The sequence below is a fragment of the Hevea brasiliensis genome, chromosome 10 (genome assembly GCF_030052815.1).
Source record: "Hevea brasiliensis isolate MT/VB/25A 57/8 chromosome 10, ASM3005281v1, whole genome shotgun sequence".
In the NCBI taxonomy this organism is placed as follows: Eukaryota; Viridiplantae; Streptophyta; class Magnoliopsida; order Malpighiales; family Euphorbiaceae; genus Hevea; species Hevea brasiliensis.
In genome coordinates, this window is record NC_079502.1 from 14414477 (window position 1) to 14433696 (window position 19220).

General features: G+C 27.2%; 1 protein-coding gene across 2 annotated transcripts; it reads left to right on the forward strand.

Moving 5' to 3' along the window:
* Positions 1–556: 556 nt before the first annotated feature.
* On the forward strand, positions 557–6737 carry LOC110656884 (protein argonaute 16). 2 transcript variants are annotated; one of them, XM_058129201.1, is made up of 22 exons: positions 557–680; positions 953–1105; positions 1228–1424; positions 1526–1851; positions 1996–2093; positions 2733–2830; positions 2929–3100; positions 3191–3307; positions 3382–3489; positions 3579–3641; positions 3738–3851; positions 3946–4111; positions 4196–4308; positions 4397–4534; positions 4596–4726; positions 4950–5015; positions 5500–5563; positions 5721–5838; positions 5924–5997; positions 6146–6240; positions 6336–6367; positions 6446–6737. In XM_058129201.1, the coding sequence occupies exons 2-22, from the start codon at positions 953–955 to the stop codon at positions 6598–6600; spliced, it is 2598 nt and encodes an 865-aa protein (XP_057985184.1). In that variant the 5' UTR covers positions 557–680; the 3' UTR covers positions 6601–6737. The 2 variants fall into 2 exon arrangements, with proteins under 2 accessions (XP_057985184.1, XP_057985185.1); XM_058129202.1 differs by having other exon boundaries at positions 574–702.
* The last annotated feature ends 12483 nt before the right edge of the window (positions 6738–19220 follow it).

The following is a 19220-nucleotide window of genomic DNA, read 5'->3' on the forward strand; positions in this document are numbered from 1 at the left end:
TTTCATATTTTTAACATTAAATCTAAATAATAAAAACATAAAAACAAAAAAAATTAGAAATCAAAACTCAAAAATCTTAAGGTTCGGTTCGGTTTTCTTGATTTCGGTTCGGTTCGATTCAATTTGTTTCAATTTTTTTGATTTCCTATATATATTAATAATTTCGGTTCGGTTCGATTTTTTTGATTTTTTTTTATGAAAATAACCGAACCGAACCGATTAATCTAAATTATCAAAATTATAAACCAAATCAAATCAATTAAATTTTAAAATCAAACCGATTAAACCAAATTCATCGATTCGATTTTTCGATTTAAACCGAAAACTGCTCCCCCTACCTACGTTACACTCAATACTCATTGACAATAGAATTTTTTTTTTTTTTTTTCATATAAGAGAGCAATATTTTTTAAATTCTTTTCTGTATTCAATAATTAGCCCTCGCGATTGCAACCGAAAAAGCATTTTCTTTACGATGTGAATTAATGTTCATGTACGGCATGGAGCGAGGGACAGTGAATCGGCCCATTTGTTAACCGAAAGTATACATGAATGGACAGTGAATCGCCCGCAACATATCTGTAAATACACGCGATTCCTTAAGCACAGCATGCTCTGTATTCTTCTTTCCATCCATTCTCTTCGCTCTCTTGGTGACCTCTGAAGACCAGAGAAGCCAAGTACACACTATCTTCAATCTCAGTAAATAGTCATCCATTTCCTAGCATTATTTTTGCTTTCTAGCTCTCTGCTTGAACGAGTCTTTGATAGTCTTGTGTTTAGCGTCTATTTTTTTTCTTAATTAATCTCTGATACTCTGATTTTGGTTGTATTTCTGTGTCAATCTATGTTTTCATTTCTGTAATAACAAGCATTTTTGGTATGAATCCATCTATATTTTGTGAAGCTGATTAGTCACTTATGAGATGATCGTTTCTGATTTGATTGCAAGATGGAGGAAGCTGGTGGATCCTCTCCAAAACCAACCAAACGTTCTATTATAGGCAGGCCTGGGTTTGGAAGTAGCGGGCATCCCATGCAATTGCTCAGCAACCACTTCAAAGTTTCTGTCAATGTCACAGATGTCGTGTTTTACCAGTATAGTGTATGTTCACCTAGTGGTTTTCTACTTATTGTCTGCTTTATTTCTGGTATTTCAATATATATATATATATATATATATATATATATATATATATATATGCCTTATGCCTTACAATGTTGCAGGTTTCTATTACTGCTGAAGATAACAGAGTTGTTGATGAAAAGCGAAAAATAATTGATAGGCTTTGTCAGACGTACTTATATGAACTATCTGGTAAAAGCTTTGCATATGATGGTGAGAAAATCCTCTATTCATTGGTTCGTCTGCCACAGTCCTGGATGGAGTTCACTGTAGTTCTTGAGGAATCAATTGCAAAACGGTATGTGAATTTTCCATCCACTTCTATGATTTGTGTGTTGGAGTATTTTACGTTGGAATTAACTTGTGTTGAATTAAATTATCTTTGCCTGATAATGGAAGTTGCAACGCTGATGGTGGTGGTAGCTTTGCTGCGACTTGTAAAAGGTCTAAACGTGGTTTGCGGTCAGAGACTTTTAAAGTAGAAATAGTTTATGCTGCGAAAATCCCCTTAAATTCCATTGCTCTGTCTCTTCAAAGAAATGAGACAAATAATAATACTCAAGATGCTTTAAGAGTGCTGGATACTATCTTGAAGAACAGGCAAAGAGGGTGCCTTCTGTCGGAGGAGGCAAAGAGCTTTACTGATGGCGGAGGAGGTATAACAGTAGTTAGGGGATACCATTCCAGCTTCCGTACAACTCAGGGTGGCTTGTCTCTTTATATGGGTATTAACTATTTATTTTTTTGTTTAAATCAAAACTTGGTTTGAGTAGAATGTTGATTTGTGTTGTATTTGTAATTTGTGTTTTTAATTTGTTGCTGCTTATTCATTGATGTCTGCCATTCTTCTTCTTTCTGGTGTGCTCCAGATGTGTCTACGACGATTTTCCTAACCCCTGGACCAGTGATTGATTTTCTGAAAGCTAACCAGAATGTACAGGATCCATGCTATATTGACTGGGTGAAGGTAATAAGTTGCTAAATTGTATCCGCAAAATCCAGCATAGTTTTGTGCTGTTGAAATTCATTTATATGGGGTTTTTTATTTTAATAAATTTTTATATTTTAATTTTTATTTAATTTAATTTTAAATTAAAAAATAGTTTTTTATAATAAAAATATTGTGATTTATAATATTAATTATTATAATATTTTTATTAAAATAATATTTATATTTTATTTAAAATATAAAATAAAATAATTAAAAAAATTAAAACTAAAATTTGATGATAGCGTCTAATTTTTTTTTTAATTTTTAATTATTTTATTTTAATAAATTTTTATATTTTAATTTTTATTTATTTTTATTTAATTTGATTTTAAATTAAAAATAATTTTTTATAATAAAAATATTATAATATATAATATTAATTATTATAATATTAACTATTAAAATAATATTTATATTTTTATAATTAAAAAATTAAAATAAAAACAGGACGAGTATAACTTTTCATTTTAGACGCTGCTATAATTAGCCTATTGTTCTAATACCTTTCACCCCTTTTAATAATTACATTCAAACTCATCATTTTTTTTATTTTTTATTTTTTATTTTTTGATTCCACACTTTTGGTAAAAAACCCATTTATATTTTGATCTACAGGCCAAAATTATGTTGAAAAATTTGAGGATTAAGCCAAGGCACCGTGACATGGAATATAAAATTATTGGCTTGAGCCAAAAGGTCTGCAAGGAGCAATAGTAAGCGGTTCTTTGCCGTCTGTGCCTTTTCCCTCTTTGAATTGTCCCTCTTCGTTTTGTATCCATTGTGAACCTCTAACTTTGCTCTTATTTCCTAGTTTTTCAATGAAAGTGAGAAGCCATGATTGTGCAAATGTGAAGCCGCAGGTTGTGAAGATAACAGTGTATGAGTATTTTACTAAACACCGCGGCATAGAACTCACCGACTCTGCATGTCTGCCTTGCCTTGATGTTGGCAATACTAAACAACCTATCTATCTGCCAATAGAGGTATGCTGAATTTTCTTACGCAATATTCTTATTTTTAGTTTGTGTTGCTTGAATCTTGTCTTACTTCCTATGCGTTTCCCTGTGTTGCAGCTTTGTTCGCTTGTTCCACTCCAGCGCTGTACAAAAGCTCTATCCCCAACCCTAAGAGCATCTTTGGTTGCAAATTCTAGACAAAACCCTCAAGATAGAAAACGAACTGTGATTGATGTAAGTTTTCTTTTATCTGTATGCCCTTTTTATGTTGCCTTGAATAATATAAAAGCATTTGTATCATTTGGCAGGCTGTGAGAAACTACCGTTGCGATGATGATTCTTTGCTTTCTGCAAGTGGTGTTTCTATAGAAAGACAAATGATGCAAGTTGACGGTCGCGTACTTGGAACTCCAATGGTAAATCTTTCTTTTTCTTGTTCCGCCCTCCATTTATGATTCTCTCTGTGCATTTAAATTGATAAAATGCTTCTGTATGTAATATGCAGTTGAGGGTAGGAAACAAGGAAGACTTTCTCCCTACGAATGGTCGGTGGAACTTCAATTACAAGGTACTGTGACCCTCTAGTTTGGCTGAACTTTGCTGATTTTATATTTCATTGGTCATCTATTATGTCTAATGTTATTTGAATCTTCTCCTCTTGCAGACTCTTTTCAAAACCACTTGCATTGATCGATGGGTTGTGGTTAACTTTTCTTCTCGCTGTTATAATGATAAAATCTGCCATGATCTCATAAGCTGTGGAAGAAGAATGGGCATAGTATGTTCTTGAATTACATAATTATTTTCAATCTTTGCCTTTGTAAATTCTGTGTCTATATATGCATAACTGTTCTATATATGCATCCCTGAAGCAAATTAAAAGCCCACGTACCCCAATTTGGGAGGACCCACAATCTAGAGGAGACAAACCTCTTGATAGAGTAGAAAATATGTTTGAGATGCTGAACAGAGCTAAGCTTCTGAAAGATACCCAGTTTATTCTGTGCGTCTTGCCAGAGAAGAAATCTGATGTTTATGGTATATTAATCATCTCTCTGTATCACATTTCTTAGGGTAATTCATTGTAATTACTTGATAAATATGTTTCCTTCCAACTGCCAGGACCATGGAAGAAGAAATGTCTTAGTGATTGTGGCATTGTTACACAGTGCATTTACCCATCTACGATTAATGATCAGTATCTTTCCAATGTACTTCTTAAGATCAATTCTAAGGTATTTCTTGAAAATAAAACCATGAAGTATCTCTATTTGTTTACCCTTTAGATGAGACATTGAGTTAAAATTGTGTATTTTGTTATAGCTTGGAGGAATTAATTCTCTGTTGGCAATTGAGGATTCCATACAAATACCCCTCATAAAAGATACTCCTACAATGATTTTGGGCATGGGCGTATCTCTTGGCTCTCCTGGTCCATCAGACAAACCATCATTAGCCGCGGTAAAATTCGAATTTTAATGAATTTTTCCATGCTCAGTATTGATAATGTTGCTATTTTCAGGTTGTTGGATCCCTATATTGGCCACATATTTCAAGGTATAGAGCTTCTGTAAGAGCTCAGTCTCCTAAGGAGGTGATGATTGATGCTCTATACAACCCTTTAGCTAATGGGAAGGATGATGGCATGATGAGGTAATGTAGTAAATAGATTTTCATCACATTTGTAAGATTATCAACCTTTGAAGTCTTATTTATGTCCTTGGATTCATTAGAATGATGATTTCTGGTAACAGCAAAACTGTTTTTAAATTCATCAGATAGTCCCATATTCAATATTGTACATAAACATTGCAAAGAATTGTTGTTTTCATGCCTCTATAACTCATCTGAGTTAAGGAATTGTTCGTTGTTGCAGGGAGCTGCTAGAGGACTTCTGTCATACAAGCAATGGAATCAAACCAAAGCACATTATTGTTTTCAGGTATCACTGCATTATGTTAATTATATTTTGACTTCTAATTTGTTTATTTTTTGGGAAATTTTCCAAATGTCTGGGTTTTAGAAAATTTGAGTGACACATGGATTGCTGCCAATTTATTTATTTTCCATCATAGGGCGATGCTTCGGTGGGATAATGACACTTGGTAGTAGCCCTGAGAGTATACCTCACCTATCAATATTCAATCGGTGCTTTTCTTTGTTTTAATCCATGAGAACGCTACTGATATGCTTTATAATGTTGCACCTTTAAGCACAATTAATGGGTGCGAACAAGATTATTTTACTTGTTAAAATTATCTTTTTCTTTCTATTTCAACTGTTTAATTATGCTTAATTATTTGCATTATTAACAGCCAATTAGAACTTAATTATGGTAGGTAAGATATGTTTGGGATTTATTTAAATATAAATGTTTTGTACTGCTGGATTCCTTTGGTTGATGAACTGTGGTTTTATGGTTTCAGGAATGGAGTGGCTGAGTCACAGTTCAGTAAGGTTTTGAACGTTGAAGTGGAGCAGATCCTAAAGGTTCTGCTACAGATTGATGCTTACTGTAATACTATATTTGTTCTTTTTGCTCCATTGTAAAGTTTGAGGGTTGCTGTAGGACCTGCTGATAAAGGGAGATATAAAATGAATTTTCCAATTGTTGTTTTTCAAGTTGATGATCTTTCTTGTTGTCCAGGCCTATCAGGATCTTTTTAAAAGTGAGGTAGTCGTTCCCAAGTTTATAGTAATTGTTGCTCAGAAGGGTCACTACACTAAGCTATTTCAAGACATTAGCCCTGAAAATGTTCCTTCTGGTTAGCTAGTCTGCAGAGCTGTTTTGTTTTTATGTTTTTTCATTTCTTTGTTTTTCACGATGCAATACCCCACAAAATTTCACAGGGACCGTCGTAGATACAGAAATTGTGCATCCTAGAAACTATGATTTTTACTTGTGTGCTCATGCAAGCATGATTGTAAGTATTCTACCTCCTCTCTCTATCACACACATTGTGATGCTTGATAAACATTGGGTGATCTGATGCATCTGTGAGCATAACCTCTGTTTTCTTAACAATGAATCAAACTTGTAAGCATTATTTTTATTTTCCTCCATTACGATAGGGAACTTCAAGGCCTGCACATTATCATGTCTTGCTTGATGAGATTGGATTCTCTCCTGATGAGTTGCAAAATCTTATCCATGCTCTTTCTTATGTGTAAGCTTTTAAGCTCGAATTCCTTCTTATCCATCAGTTGAATGCAAAAACTTTTCAACCACATAATCATTTGATTGGATTTACTTATTTTTTAGGAGCCAAAGGAGTACTACCACAATCAGAATAGGTAATTTTACTGCACTTTTCAGTACACAACTAGAGAATTCGTAGTACCTTAACAATGTTGTTATTGTATTTCCTGCAGTGGCTCCTTTGCGTTATGCTAACCTTGCTGCACGACAGATGGGGCAGTTTATGAAGTTTGAGGATAATTTGTCTGAAATCTCTTCAGGACAGGGTCCAGTTCCAAAGCTGCCTAGGTTGCACAAGAATGTTGCTAGTTCAATGTTTTTCTGCTGAGGTGCTGCTGAGTGTTCTTCATAATATAGTCATTTTTCTTATTTTGGCTATAGCTGGCGTGTGCTAAGGCTTACTGCTACTGTTTCCTATGGAGCTCAATACTTGATAGTATTATAATAAAGTTTCCTTAAAGCTTATTCTGTTTTTTTAGTAATTAAAATATCACACATGGCACTGCACATAAGCTTGTCAAATGTCTTTTAATCATGTAAGATGATCAAAGTCAAGATTAAATATAGGTTTGACACTTGGCACAATGTGATTGGGTCAATTAAACCTAAAATCAATAAGAGGGTGACATGTAGCAAGGATTTTAAGTGGTGACCTAGCTATATAGGTGTTGTTATGAAAAGAAAAACATAACAAGCTGCCATTCATCTCTTTGTGCCACCACCCTTGGCTGCTCTCCCTTCTCTTCTTCTTCTTCATCTCTCATCAATTCAAAGAGATTAGCAAACAATCTCTTGAATTAAAAACACTAGAAATTGTTTTTAGTGTCCTGTTTACATCTGTAATCTCTCAAAAGGCAAAAATTGATTTTCTAATTCATAGAAAAAGTTTTAGAAGCTGTTCAAGGGCTGTCATAGGTGATATTGGTGTGGACAAGCTAGAGGGACAACATCTAGTGTCCTAAGGCACATCCCAAAGGTGTCAAATACACTGCAGTGCATCAAAAGGTTAGTGCACTTGTTCTTGATCTAATCTAGGGTTATAGTGAATTAATCTGATTAATTTTAAAATTTTAAATGGCAAATCTAGATTCAAAACATATTAAAAGAGTTTTAATATGCTGTTTATCATTGAAATCAAATAGATAAAAATAAATCTTGCATGATGCATATGACTCTAGGTAAAAAATTTTTGTATTCAATGATATAAATTTATGTTTTTCATGCTTTCACTCCTTCAATTCGTTGGTGCCAATGAAATTTCTCTAAAATGAAGATATCTACATGAAGACCATGATAAATAGTGATCTTGCATTTCCCATATGAAAGTTGGTTTGCCCAAAATTTTTCCACAAAGGTCTATAGATCTAAAACTTCATTAATTTGATTCATGTTAATCAGAAAGCTTTGGGGTGCGATATTAGGGATGGCAATGGTCAGGTTTTTGCAAACATTTAATCCGATCGAACATGAGTTGGTTTAGGTAATATATAAATGGGTTGTGGATTAGATTTGAAATTTAATACTCGTAACATGTTCGAATTTTACAAGTTCGTTATCCAAATTTATTTATATAAGTATTTAATTAAAAATAAAAAATATATTTTTTTATAATAATATTTATAAATATTTAATTTTTTTATTTTATATAAAATAAAATTAACATATTTTATAGAATTTTTAAATTTTTAAAATATAAATTATTAATAAAAATAATTTGTATGTAGATTTTTAATTAAAATACATAAAATTAAATGAGTTTGGTATTTTTTAGATAATAATGATTGAGTTTGAATAGTTTGAAAATAAATTTTAATCAAGTATGAAGATAAATTTAGGTGTCAATCATATTTGGGTTTAGATAATTATAATTTTTGTGAGTACATCTATCTCTATGTAAAATTATAAAGAACCCACAAACACTAAAATATATTAGAATAAAAAAAAAAATTATAAAACTCAAAAATTAAATTTAAAAAAAAATTAAATAAATTTTCTAAAATTTTTATGTATTGAAATACATCATAAAACACAAAATTTGAGAAGTTACACTCTTTTTTCTCTTTATCCTATTTCTGTTAATTTTATGTTGTGTTGCTTAAAGGAATGCTACTGTTTTAATGATTATTTTCATTTATTATATTATGAATTCTTAATATTAAAATTTGTATTTCTTTATTTAAATGATTCGCGATGATGAGGTCATATTTGTCATAAGTGGCCACATCAATAACACATGTTAACCAAATTAAAATCATTTACCAGTTTATATTATATTTAATGATAAAAGAAAATATAAAATATTAATTTGATAATTTGTTAGCGATAATATTTTTTTTCTGTGTAGCAACAATCCATTTAATATTTGATTATGAATGCAGTGGGGGCAAAGAATATATAACGTTGGAAACTTAGAGTGAAGGTAAAGGCAAAGAAAAGAAAGCAGAAGAAGGGAAATCTATGTATCAAGTAAGTAGGTTTTCACACAAAATATTAAAGAGGTTATATTTATGTGAAGTGATAATTTTAAATTGTATTTATTAATGATAATTTTACCTATCACATAAGATTTTAATTTTATTACATTTATGTGAAACATTAATTTTTAATTAAATTTATTAATGATAATTTTTTTCTCTATTTCCTAAATAGTTGTAATATATAATTATTATATAATTTAATTTTTTAAATATAATTCTTAATTAATTTTATTTTTTAAATTTAAATATTAGAAAAATATTAATTACTAAATATAATTATCATCTATTATCATGTTCCCTAATTTTTATTTTGAGAATGTCAATGACAGTAAAATTAAGATTCACGTTTATTTTAAAGAAAAACTAAAGCTGTTTACTACAATATTTTTAAACACATTTACTATAATTAAATTTAGTGTTTGATTACTGATAATTTGTCAACAAAAAACGTTTAATTTCAAAAAAAAATCAACGAATATTATATTACTTTATAGTTATTGCCACGACTAAAGGTTTAATTTTTTAAAAAATTTTTGTCTAAATTAGAATCAAGTATCATGGGATACTAAATTTTTATGAGAAATTAATGGTTAAATTTTTTTTAAACATATCTAATTGTTAAAGATAATGTCTATCAATTAATTTTTAAATTATTTTAAAAAAAGTCAACATTAAATTTTTTTTTTCTGTATTTCCTAAACAATTATAATATTTAATCAGTATATAGAGTTATCATCCATTATCATTTTTGTAACACCCCCTACTCGATTTACAGTGAAATTGAGAAGAAGATGTTACATTCGGTGCATGGAATACCTATCTCTGTATCTTTATTTATTATCCTTTAATTCTGTTCAATTTATTTACAGCGAGAAGAAGATGTTACATTCAGTGCACGGAGCACCTATCTCTATATCATTATTTATTATCCTTCAATTCTGTTCAATTTATTTATAATAATTTACCTGTTTTTGTTAAATGGAAAAACTGCAAGAGTTTCCCCTAAATTTTAACAATTCACCTGTTAAATATTATTCATAACCTGTTAAATCATCAATTTCCATATCATTTTCATCAATGAAATAATCATCAATTTCATCAACGTCAATTCTTCACTCAAGTTGCATATATATAAGAAATATTTTCAATTTATGATTTTAGTAACCAACTCATGTGGTTAAATTAAACTTACATTACAATCTCCAAAATAAAGTTTACATAATATTTATTACAACATAATGTACACACACAACACATATGAGTAAAGATATATATTAAGGATGATGATGATGCATTTACCCAAAAGTCTGAGCTATGGTGACTCTAAACTTTTCTGCAGATTCAATCTATCTCTTATTAGCCATAATCTACTTTTTATCTACTCTACTTGAGTGAGGAAACAAATCTTCGCGCTAAACTAAATATCTTAGTGGTGCACTTTTAATTTAAAACAAAATAATTTTGTTTATGCACATTAACACATAATATACTCATAATATCCATACAAGAGTATTTAAAAATTTGTAAGCAATCATGTAACATCGTGTCATAAATATAGACCAATAAATCCATACTTGTTAATCATACCATTTAATGAAGTTAAATGCACTTTATTAACTCAACAGTCCTTTATGTTCACCAATCAGCCGTTATCATATTTTATTTGAAATTTTTGTCGTTATGATTACAATTGGTAGCTTTACTTCAGTGCCCATAGTAACCTATGACAGACGATATATAGACTAGATAATGGAACTCACGATGTTGACCACTCGGTGGTTCAGGTCAGTATAACATCGGCTTACATTCTAGGTACTGACCACTCAGTGGCTCTGACCGGTATATCACTGGCTTTCATTCTCAGTACTTGCCACTCGTGGCTCTGACCGGTATAACACTGGCTTTTATTCTCGGTACTGACCACTCGGTGGTTCTGATTGGTAGTATGCCCACCTATCCAATTCTATACTCACTGTCTAGGCTTACTTAAGCTCAACTTTCTCAATTAACATTAATTCAATATTCCTTATTCCCATAATTGTCATGTACCAACATCCTCATGTCATTTCTATATATGCATAGCCTTTGCATTCAAGCATACTAAATATATGTGTAACTTGCATTAATGAAGAACATGGTAAATATCTTGTAAATTCCTGAATGTATATATTGTTTTTCATCATAAATCAGATCAAGTAAATGCAAGAATTAGCTTATACTTTCTTCATAAGATTTTTAGATTTATCTCTTAACTTTCAGTTGGTTTTTGAATCACTTGATTCTTATAGATCACAAGTTATGACCAAATAAGCAAGATCTGGTCATATTTGCCTTTTTCTTTCAGAATATAGGGTAGATTCTGGACAAGTTTTAGAACTCAATTTCAGTCATAATTTGCCAAATTGGTCCTCATGAAAGTGATTCCTCTATGTCTTAGCTTCCAATAAGGTAAGATTCACCCCATTTTAAGGTCTAGGTCTCAAGTTATGCTCATTTTTCTACATATTGTTCAGTATCTACCTAACCGGGTCTGGATACAATCAGAATTCATGGTTCCTATTCATAAACCAATTTGACCATATTAAAGATAGATTCAATCAAAGTAGTCCTTATAAGATATGTTCCTGCATGTTTTAAGATTCCAATGATTCATGAATCACCTAATTTGGAGGCCTAAATCATGAGTTATAGCTAAATTACCACCTACTGTTTATAGATACAGAGTCTTGAGAATTCTAGGGTTTTAGATTTCCAGCTTAGATTTGCACTCAACATTTAAATAATTTACATCCAAAATTTGTATAGGGTCTCTAAAGCAAAGTTTTAGGCCTATGTTTTAGGTTTCCAAATCATCTTATATCACGTCAATTGGAGTTGTACAGTTTTAGGAAAATATGCCCATTTACTACCACTACAAGAAATTAAAAAAATAGCTACAAAAATTACCGACCAAATATACTGAAATTTCGTAGGTAATCAGTGATTCAAATTAATTTTTCGTCACAAATACTAGCGTAGGTAATTTTTACCGAAAAAATGTTGTCGCTAAATTTAACAAATTATTTAGTAGGTAAATTTAAATTTTTGTGTAGGTAAATTCGAAGAAGATATTTCTCTTATAAATTACCACAATTTAAAATTTTTCATTGGTAATTCTAAAACAAATTTTCGTAGCTAATTTTTATTTAATATTTTTTAATTTAATCATTAATTTTTAATTTAATTTAATTTTTATTTTTTTTAATTTAAATTAACTTTTAAATTTAATTTAATTTAAAATGTAATTTAAATTTTAATTTAATTTAATTTAATTTAATTTAAAATTTTCAACTTAATTTTTTAATTTTTTAATTTTTAAATTAAATATTAAATATTAATTATTTTAATTTATAATTTTTTAAGATTTAATTGACTTGAAAAAAATTACTAGTGGAGCCCAACATAGACCCCATATATGTGACTATGCCACAATTACTCTATGTTGGAGGGTAGTTCTCCTTTTATAGACAAACTCACTACCCTCAAATCTATTCTCAAACGATGTGGGAATTTCACAATTTTTGTGATTTCTAAATATATTTCGTAGGTATTTTTTAAAATTTTATTTTCAATTTCTCCTTAATATTACCTAAATCGTTTAAACAATTCGTAGCTAAAATTTTTAAGTTTTTAGAATTTTTCCCTATTTTCTCCTTAATATTACCTAAAGTATTTCGTTGGTAATTACCGACTAAATACTTTTGTAAATTTTTTTGTTTTTGAATTTTTTTCTCTATTTTCTCTAAATATTACCTAAAGCTTTTAAAATTTTTCGTAGGTAAAATTTTTTTAGTTTTTTAGAATTTTTTTTCCCTATTTTCTCCTTAATATTACCTACGAAAAGTATTTCGTTGGTAATTACCAAATACCTTCGTAGGTAAAATTTTTAGTTTTTAGAATTTTTTTCTCTATTTTCTCCTAAATATTACCTACGAAAATTTTTCAGAGGTAAATTTTTTTAGTTTTTAGATTTTTTCCTATTTTCTCTTTAATATTACCTAAAATTTTTCGTAGGTATTTTTTTAGTTTTTAAGAAATTTTCTTCTATTTTGTCTTAATATTACCTCAAATTTTTCGTAGGTATTTTTTAAAAATTTATTTTCTATTTTCTCCTTAATATTACCTAAAATTGTAGCTAAAATTTTTCAAGCTTTTTTGATTTTCTCTTCTCTATTTTCTCCTTAATATTACCTACGAAAAATATTTCGTTGGTAATTACAGACAAAAAAAATTCGTAGGTAAAATTTTTTAGCTTTTTAAAAATTTTCTTCTCTATTTTGTTCTTAATATTACCTACGAAAAACTTTTAATTTTTCAGAGGTATTTTTTTAAATTTTATTTTCTATTTTTTCTTACTATTACCTCGAAAAGCATTTCGTTGGTAATTAACATTTGGTCGTTATTTTTATTATTTGGTCGCTACTTTTGCCGCTAATGTTAGGCACCACTTTTACCTACGAAATTACATCAACTTTTAGAATTAGTCGGTAAAAATTAATTTAAATTTTATTTCTCTTTTCATCAATTACCCACGAAATTTTGTAGTCGGTAATTTTCGTAGTTATTTTTAACTTTTCTTGTAGTGTACATGGAGGTCACCGGACTGATTGCTGGAATTTCAGGAATTCCAGTTTTACAACACCAAATTACTCTAAAATTTTAATTACTTTACCCTAAGAATTAGGTCCGGGTCAAAACATAGAATTTGTATGTCTATATCTTAAGAAAATTTTGGTATAAATTACATATCAATTGGAGCTTTATAACTCAACTTATAACCAAATTAACACAGACTGCCCACTGGATATACCAATCCTAGCAGCCTAGGACTTATGATTCAAAAGTAACAATTTTGACTACAAGTTTAGACAAGCACATACATCAACTTAATTCCAGAAATTTGCTCCCAATTGCAAGTACTTTTCACTAAAAATCCTCAAGCCATATTAGTATATGGATCTTGATCAACCACACCAAAATTCTGCCTCACTAATCTTGCATTCTTTCTTAACTTTCACTTTGCTTTCATGCTTTGATCATCAAATCCTTCAATTTCCACACAAAACCTCATCTTAAATGGTTGAGTTAGGGTTTGTATTGGAGTTTAGTTGAAAGAAAATGGAGGAAGGGAGAGAAGTATGGCCGGCTGGATAAGGAGGAGAAGAAGAAGACCATTTTGTTTTATATGACTAGATTTTTTTTCTTTCTCCTTTACATGTGTTGGCTTGCCATTGGTTCCCTCTTTGGTTAATTTAATTAGTCATTAATTAACTTAATAAATCATACTTAATGATTCTAATTAAACTCAATTATGTGCCAATTTTGAAAATTATAATTTCCCCCACCAAACTTCATTAATGTTTACAACAAAGTCCATAGGTGCTTTTACAAGCTTTTTAATTTAACCCTGCATTTAATCAAATTTACATACCATATTCAATAGTTGATGTGCTTGCTAAAATATAATGAATATGGTCTGAAAATTTGGGGCATTACAATATTCCTTAATTTTTAATTTCAAAACATTAACTATAATTATATTTAGTATTTAATTACTGATGATTTGCTTCAATATTTCATTAAATCATAAAAAATTATTATTATTATTATTATTAAAGAATAACTTATGGCCATTAAAAAAAAAAAAAAAGCTTATGGCCGTTAAGGCCACTAATTTGAGAGTAACTGTCAACTTATTTGATAAAAGTTTATGACTAATGTTTTAGAGTTTTAATATTTTAAATAACAATGTTAAAATTCTTTCAATTAAAAAATAACTTTTTTTTTAGTTAATAATGATTTCATACCCTAATTAAATTTGATATGCATTTTCTTTATTTCTTTGATTATAAATAGTTAATACCTTTTAGTTTTTGTCATTTGACACACACCAAATCTTTTTCTTCTCACCAACCATTATCTCTTTATCAATATCTTCTTTTAATTTGCTCTATTATTTTTATTGTTTCTTTCAACAATTATTAGTTTCAATTCACAAATCTTATTATTTCTAATTCTCATTTTACTTTTCTCATTCCATTAAGTGCAACGAAATTAAAATAAATTAATTTTTTTTTATAAAAAAAGAGTTGAACTAACATAAATTATAAATTAAATCAAAATAATCAAATAAAAATTAATATTATATAAAGTCAATTAATATAAAGAGTATTAAATAATAGAAGGTGGCACTTTCCTTGAAAAGTTTGTCACATGTCACATTTCATTAATAATTCTCTTTTATACTATTTTATAATAATAATAATTTAGTTCTTTTTTATTTCTTTTTTAATTAAAATATTTTTTACAATTCTACCTTAACATTTATTATTTAAATTATTATTTTCTTTAAAATTTAATTTTTAAAAAATTAAACCTTTATGATTAAATATAATATTTAAAAATTATTTATATTATTTTTTTTATAAATTTATTTATGCAAAAATATTATTTACCATATGTAACCCTCCATAATAATAATAATAATAATAATAATAATAATAATAATAATAATAATAATAATAATTTAACAACAACAACAACAACAATATTATTATTATTATTATTATTATTATTATTATTATTATTATTATGGAGGGTTACATATGGTAAATAATATTTTTTCATAAATAAATTTATAAAAAAAAATAATATAAATAATTTTTAAATATTATATTTAATCATAAAGGTTTAATTTTTTAAAAATTAAATTTTAAAAATATTTTTTTAATAAAAATATTAATAAAAATATTTATTAAGGATATGAAATAATTCAACAACAACAACAACAATAATAATAATAAAAATATTTATTAAGGATATGAAATAATTCAATCATCATAAGTTAGTCATAATGATAATAATAATAAAAGGCTAGTGATTGCTATTAATTTGTGATCTTATAATCAAATATTATATAATTTAATCAACCTTAAATTATTTCATATCCTTAATAAATATTTTTATTATATTACTATATTTTTTATTATTTTTATTATGAAATCTTTGTTAAAAATTTTAAGAGAAAAAAAGTGTAACATATATAAGAAGTTATAAAAATAAAATATAGAGATTTGACTTATTTATAATTATTATATATTAATTTTTATGTTAATAATTTAATATTCTTTTTATTTTACTTTTCTAAAATTAATTAATGTTTATTATTATCATCATTATGACTAACTTATGATGATTGAATTGAAATGACTAAATAAATGAGAAATATTTTACCGTTATAAAAATTGAATTTAAATGATTTTGTTACCCTTTTTCAATTAAATAATATTTAATTATAAAATTAAACTTTTATTTAAATGGTTTTCATTTGTTTGTCCATATATAGTATGTCATATGAAACATTTGATATATATCAACTACTCTCCTCTCATCAAGTATTTTCATTTTACCTAAGTGCTATCAAATCTTTTTTGGATTTACTTTTTTTTTTTATTTTTTTCAAAAGTTATTAGTTATTATTATCAAAATTTATTTATTTAATATTTATTTAATTACTAATTTTTTTTATAAATTTCTTATCTAATATTTCTTAAATTTTTTTATTATTTTATTTCATTATAATTGTATATCGAATACAATTATAACTAATATTTTGATTATCCATATTTTATTATCATTAATTTCAATAGAAATATTTTTAAATTTTAATTAAATATCTAAATTTTTATACATAAATTATTTCTCAACTATATTTTAATATAGAAGTAGAATTTTAAAAATAAAATGTAAATATAATTACATTGAAAATTTAGCTACAAGTAAAAATGATTAAAAAAAAATAAAGTTATAATATTAAAATTATGGAATCTGTCTTTTGAAAAAAATATGTATTTTTAACATCTATTATATTTATAAAAAATGATGATATTTTAAAATTTTTAATTTTTATGAACTATATTTATCTTATATCATAAATTTATATAAAACAATAACATTTTTTAAAAGAATTATTTTATAAAAAAGTATCAAATTAATAAAAAAATTTATACTTTATAAAAATTTAAGGATATAATATTTTTAAAAAATAATATAATAAAATATTATTTTTAATTAATAATAATGTTATATATTTTCATTATTATTAAAATTAAATAATTCAATTCATTATTAGTAATTTAATATATTTTTTATTATATTAATGATAAAAAATTATATTTATATATTTTTTAAATAATATCATTTTCTCATTAATCTAATATATTTTCTGTAATCTAGAAAAAATTAATTTACATAAATTATGAGATAAAATATAAAAATTTGGTGAAATTTAGATTTTTTTGAATAAAGTAATTTTATTACAATTTAATGAAGTAATCATAGAAACTACTGTTAATATATGTATAAAAAGAAATTAAATAGGTATTTTAATTATTTACACCATAAATTAATTAAAAATTTATTATTATAACAGATAAAAATTTATTCAAATTAAATTAAATAAGAGATAAATTTTAGTTGAAAATTAATTTAATAATAATAATAATAATAATTTATCTTATTAAAAATGCAATTAAGTTTTAAGTTAAAAGGTAAAAATTATAAATTATTCATACATAGCATAGACATTATGCTAGTTTTTTAATTCACCCTTAAGGACTTAGAAAATCTATTTGAAGCAATCATTCAATGTCCTTGCATGTTCTAGTGTTGGTTTAATTTAGCAGTTGAAGTTGAAGAGGATTTTAAGCTTTTTATTTGTTAAACACAGACTTTGTATTAAATAGAGAATTTCTCATGCAAGGATATTATGATAATTTTAATAATTTATATATATTTTAATTTATATATTTTAATTTTGATTATTAGTTGTGTACTATTAATATTTGACCTCAGAATTATATAGGAATGTGCATAATTTAATTCAAATGGCCAATCCAAATTCAAGCTAAATCAATTTTACTAATTTTTTTATGTTGGTTACTAGTAAAATGTTTGCCCATTCCATAGGTTTACATTATTAATAATTCAATTTAATTTTTTTTTAAATATAAAAATAATTATTTTGATAGATAAATTTTTACCTTTGTTGGACCTAGAGGTCTTAATTCATGTTTTGATGATAATAAACAATTAGTGTGCTACTAATCTACTTTAAAAGTATTTTTGTTAAGATTGTGGGTTCCAAGTTCAAAATTGAGAAATTGCTTCAAATCAAGATTAAAAGAGAGCAAGAAATTAAAGCAAAGATCAAGGAGAAACTACAATGTAAGTTTTTCTTGCATCCTGTGAATCTCAAATGGTTGGTTATGTTGGCTTAAGTCTAGGTTTCTCTAAATTTCTTAGTGCTTTTATTTTTAACTTTTTTTTGACCAAGGGGGAGTAAAATGAAATTTTCACTTTTGATAAATGAAAATTTATCTTTGAAAGTGTTTTCATTGAAAATTTTATCAAATTAGCTTTCCAATGGTTTAAACCGATCGAAAATCCAAGTTCGAGTCAAAATGTTATGAGTTTTCAACTTTTTCTTAATCAATGGGGAGTAAAATAAAATTTTCTCTTTTGAGAAATGAAAATTTGTCTTTGAAATTGTTTTCATTGAAAAGCTTATCAAATTAGCTTTCCAACAATTTAAACGGATAAAAAATTTGAGTTCGAGTTAAAAAGTTATGAGTTTTTAAAACCTAAGTGCCCTTTTGAGCCTTTTTGTCCAGAGAGTACTTTGGTAGCCAAAAGTGAGAACTTTGGCAATCGAAGCTCACTCTTTAAATGATGGTTTTTTGAGGTTTTAAAGCCTAAGTCCTTTTTTTGTCTAGAAAGCACTTCGACAGCAGAAAGTGGGACCTTCGATAGCTAAAGTTCACTTTTTAAATGATATTTTTTGACACCCTAACCTTCGGCAGCTGAAGTAAAGAACTTTGGCAGCTAAACTTGTATTTCTACAACTCGATAAAATATGGTTTTGGGTGGTTGAATGGTTATATTTATATTTAATGCACCTCCAATGGTCATTTTCTTGCCAAATTATAAATAGAGACCATTTATGACTGGAGGAAAAAAATAATAACTATTTCTTTGAGAATTTATTGTGTTCAAAAGATTTTTTTCCTCTTCTCTCTCTCTAGAACTTGAGCTAATAAAATTGATTATTGAGAGCTTGATATTTTGAGCTATAATTTCTTTATTCTGAGAGTTGGTTTAAGGTTGTTGTGAATATTTAATCTTACTTGAGTGTGATAGAGCATTAAATAGCTCTTGTGTGTAAATGGATTTATAAAAGAGTAAGGGTTTGCTCTTGTGGTGATTGTAAGGGGTATTCTTCATCCAAATAAGAATTTTAGTAGAGTTAACTCTCAAGGAGGGCCTTGAGGAGAGGACGTAGGCTTGAGATAGCCGAACCTCTATAAAATCTATTGTGTTCTTTCTTTCCTTCCTTCTCTTTGTATGTCTCACTTAAGAATCTCCACCTATCCTT

Coding starts and splice junctions, on each gene's coding strand:
- LOC110656884 (XM_058129201.1), top strand. CDS start 953: ATGGAGGAAGCTGGTGGATCCTCTCCAAAACCAACCAAACGTTCTATT. Junction 3,642..3,737: donor GGTGGAACTTCAATTACAAG/GTACTGTGACCC, acceptor CTCCTCTTGCAG/ACTCTTTTCAAAACCACTTG. Junction 6,241..6,335: donor ATCCATGCTCTTTCTTATGT/GTAAGCTTTTAA, acceptor CTTATTTTTTAG/GAGCCAAAGGAGTACTACCA.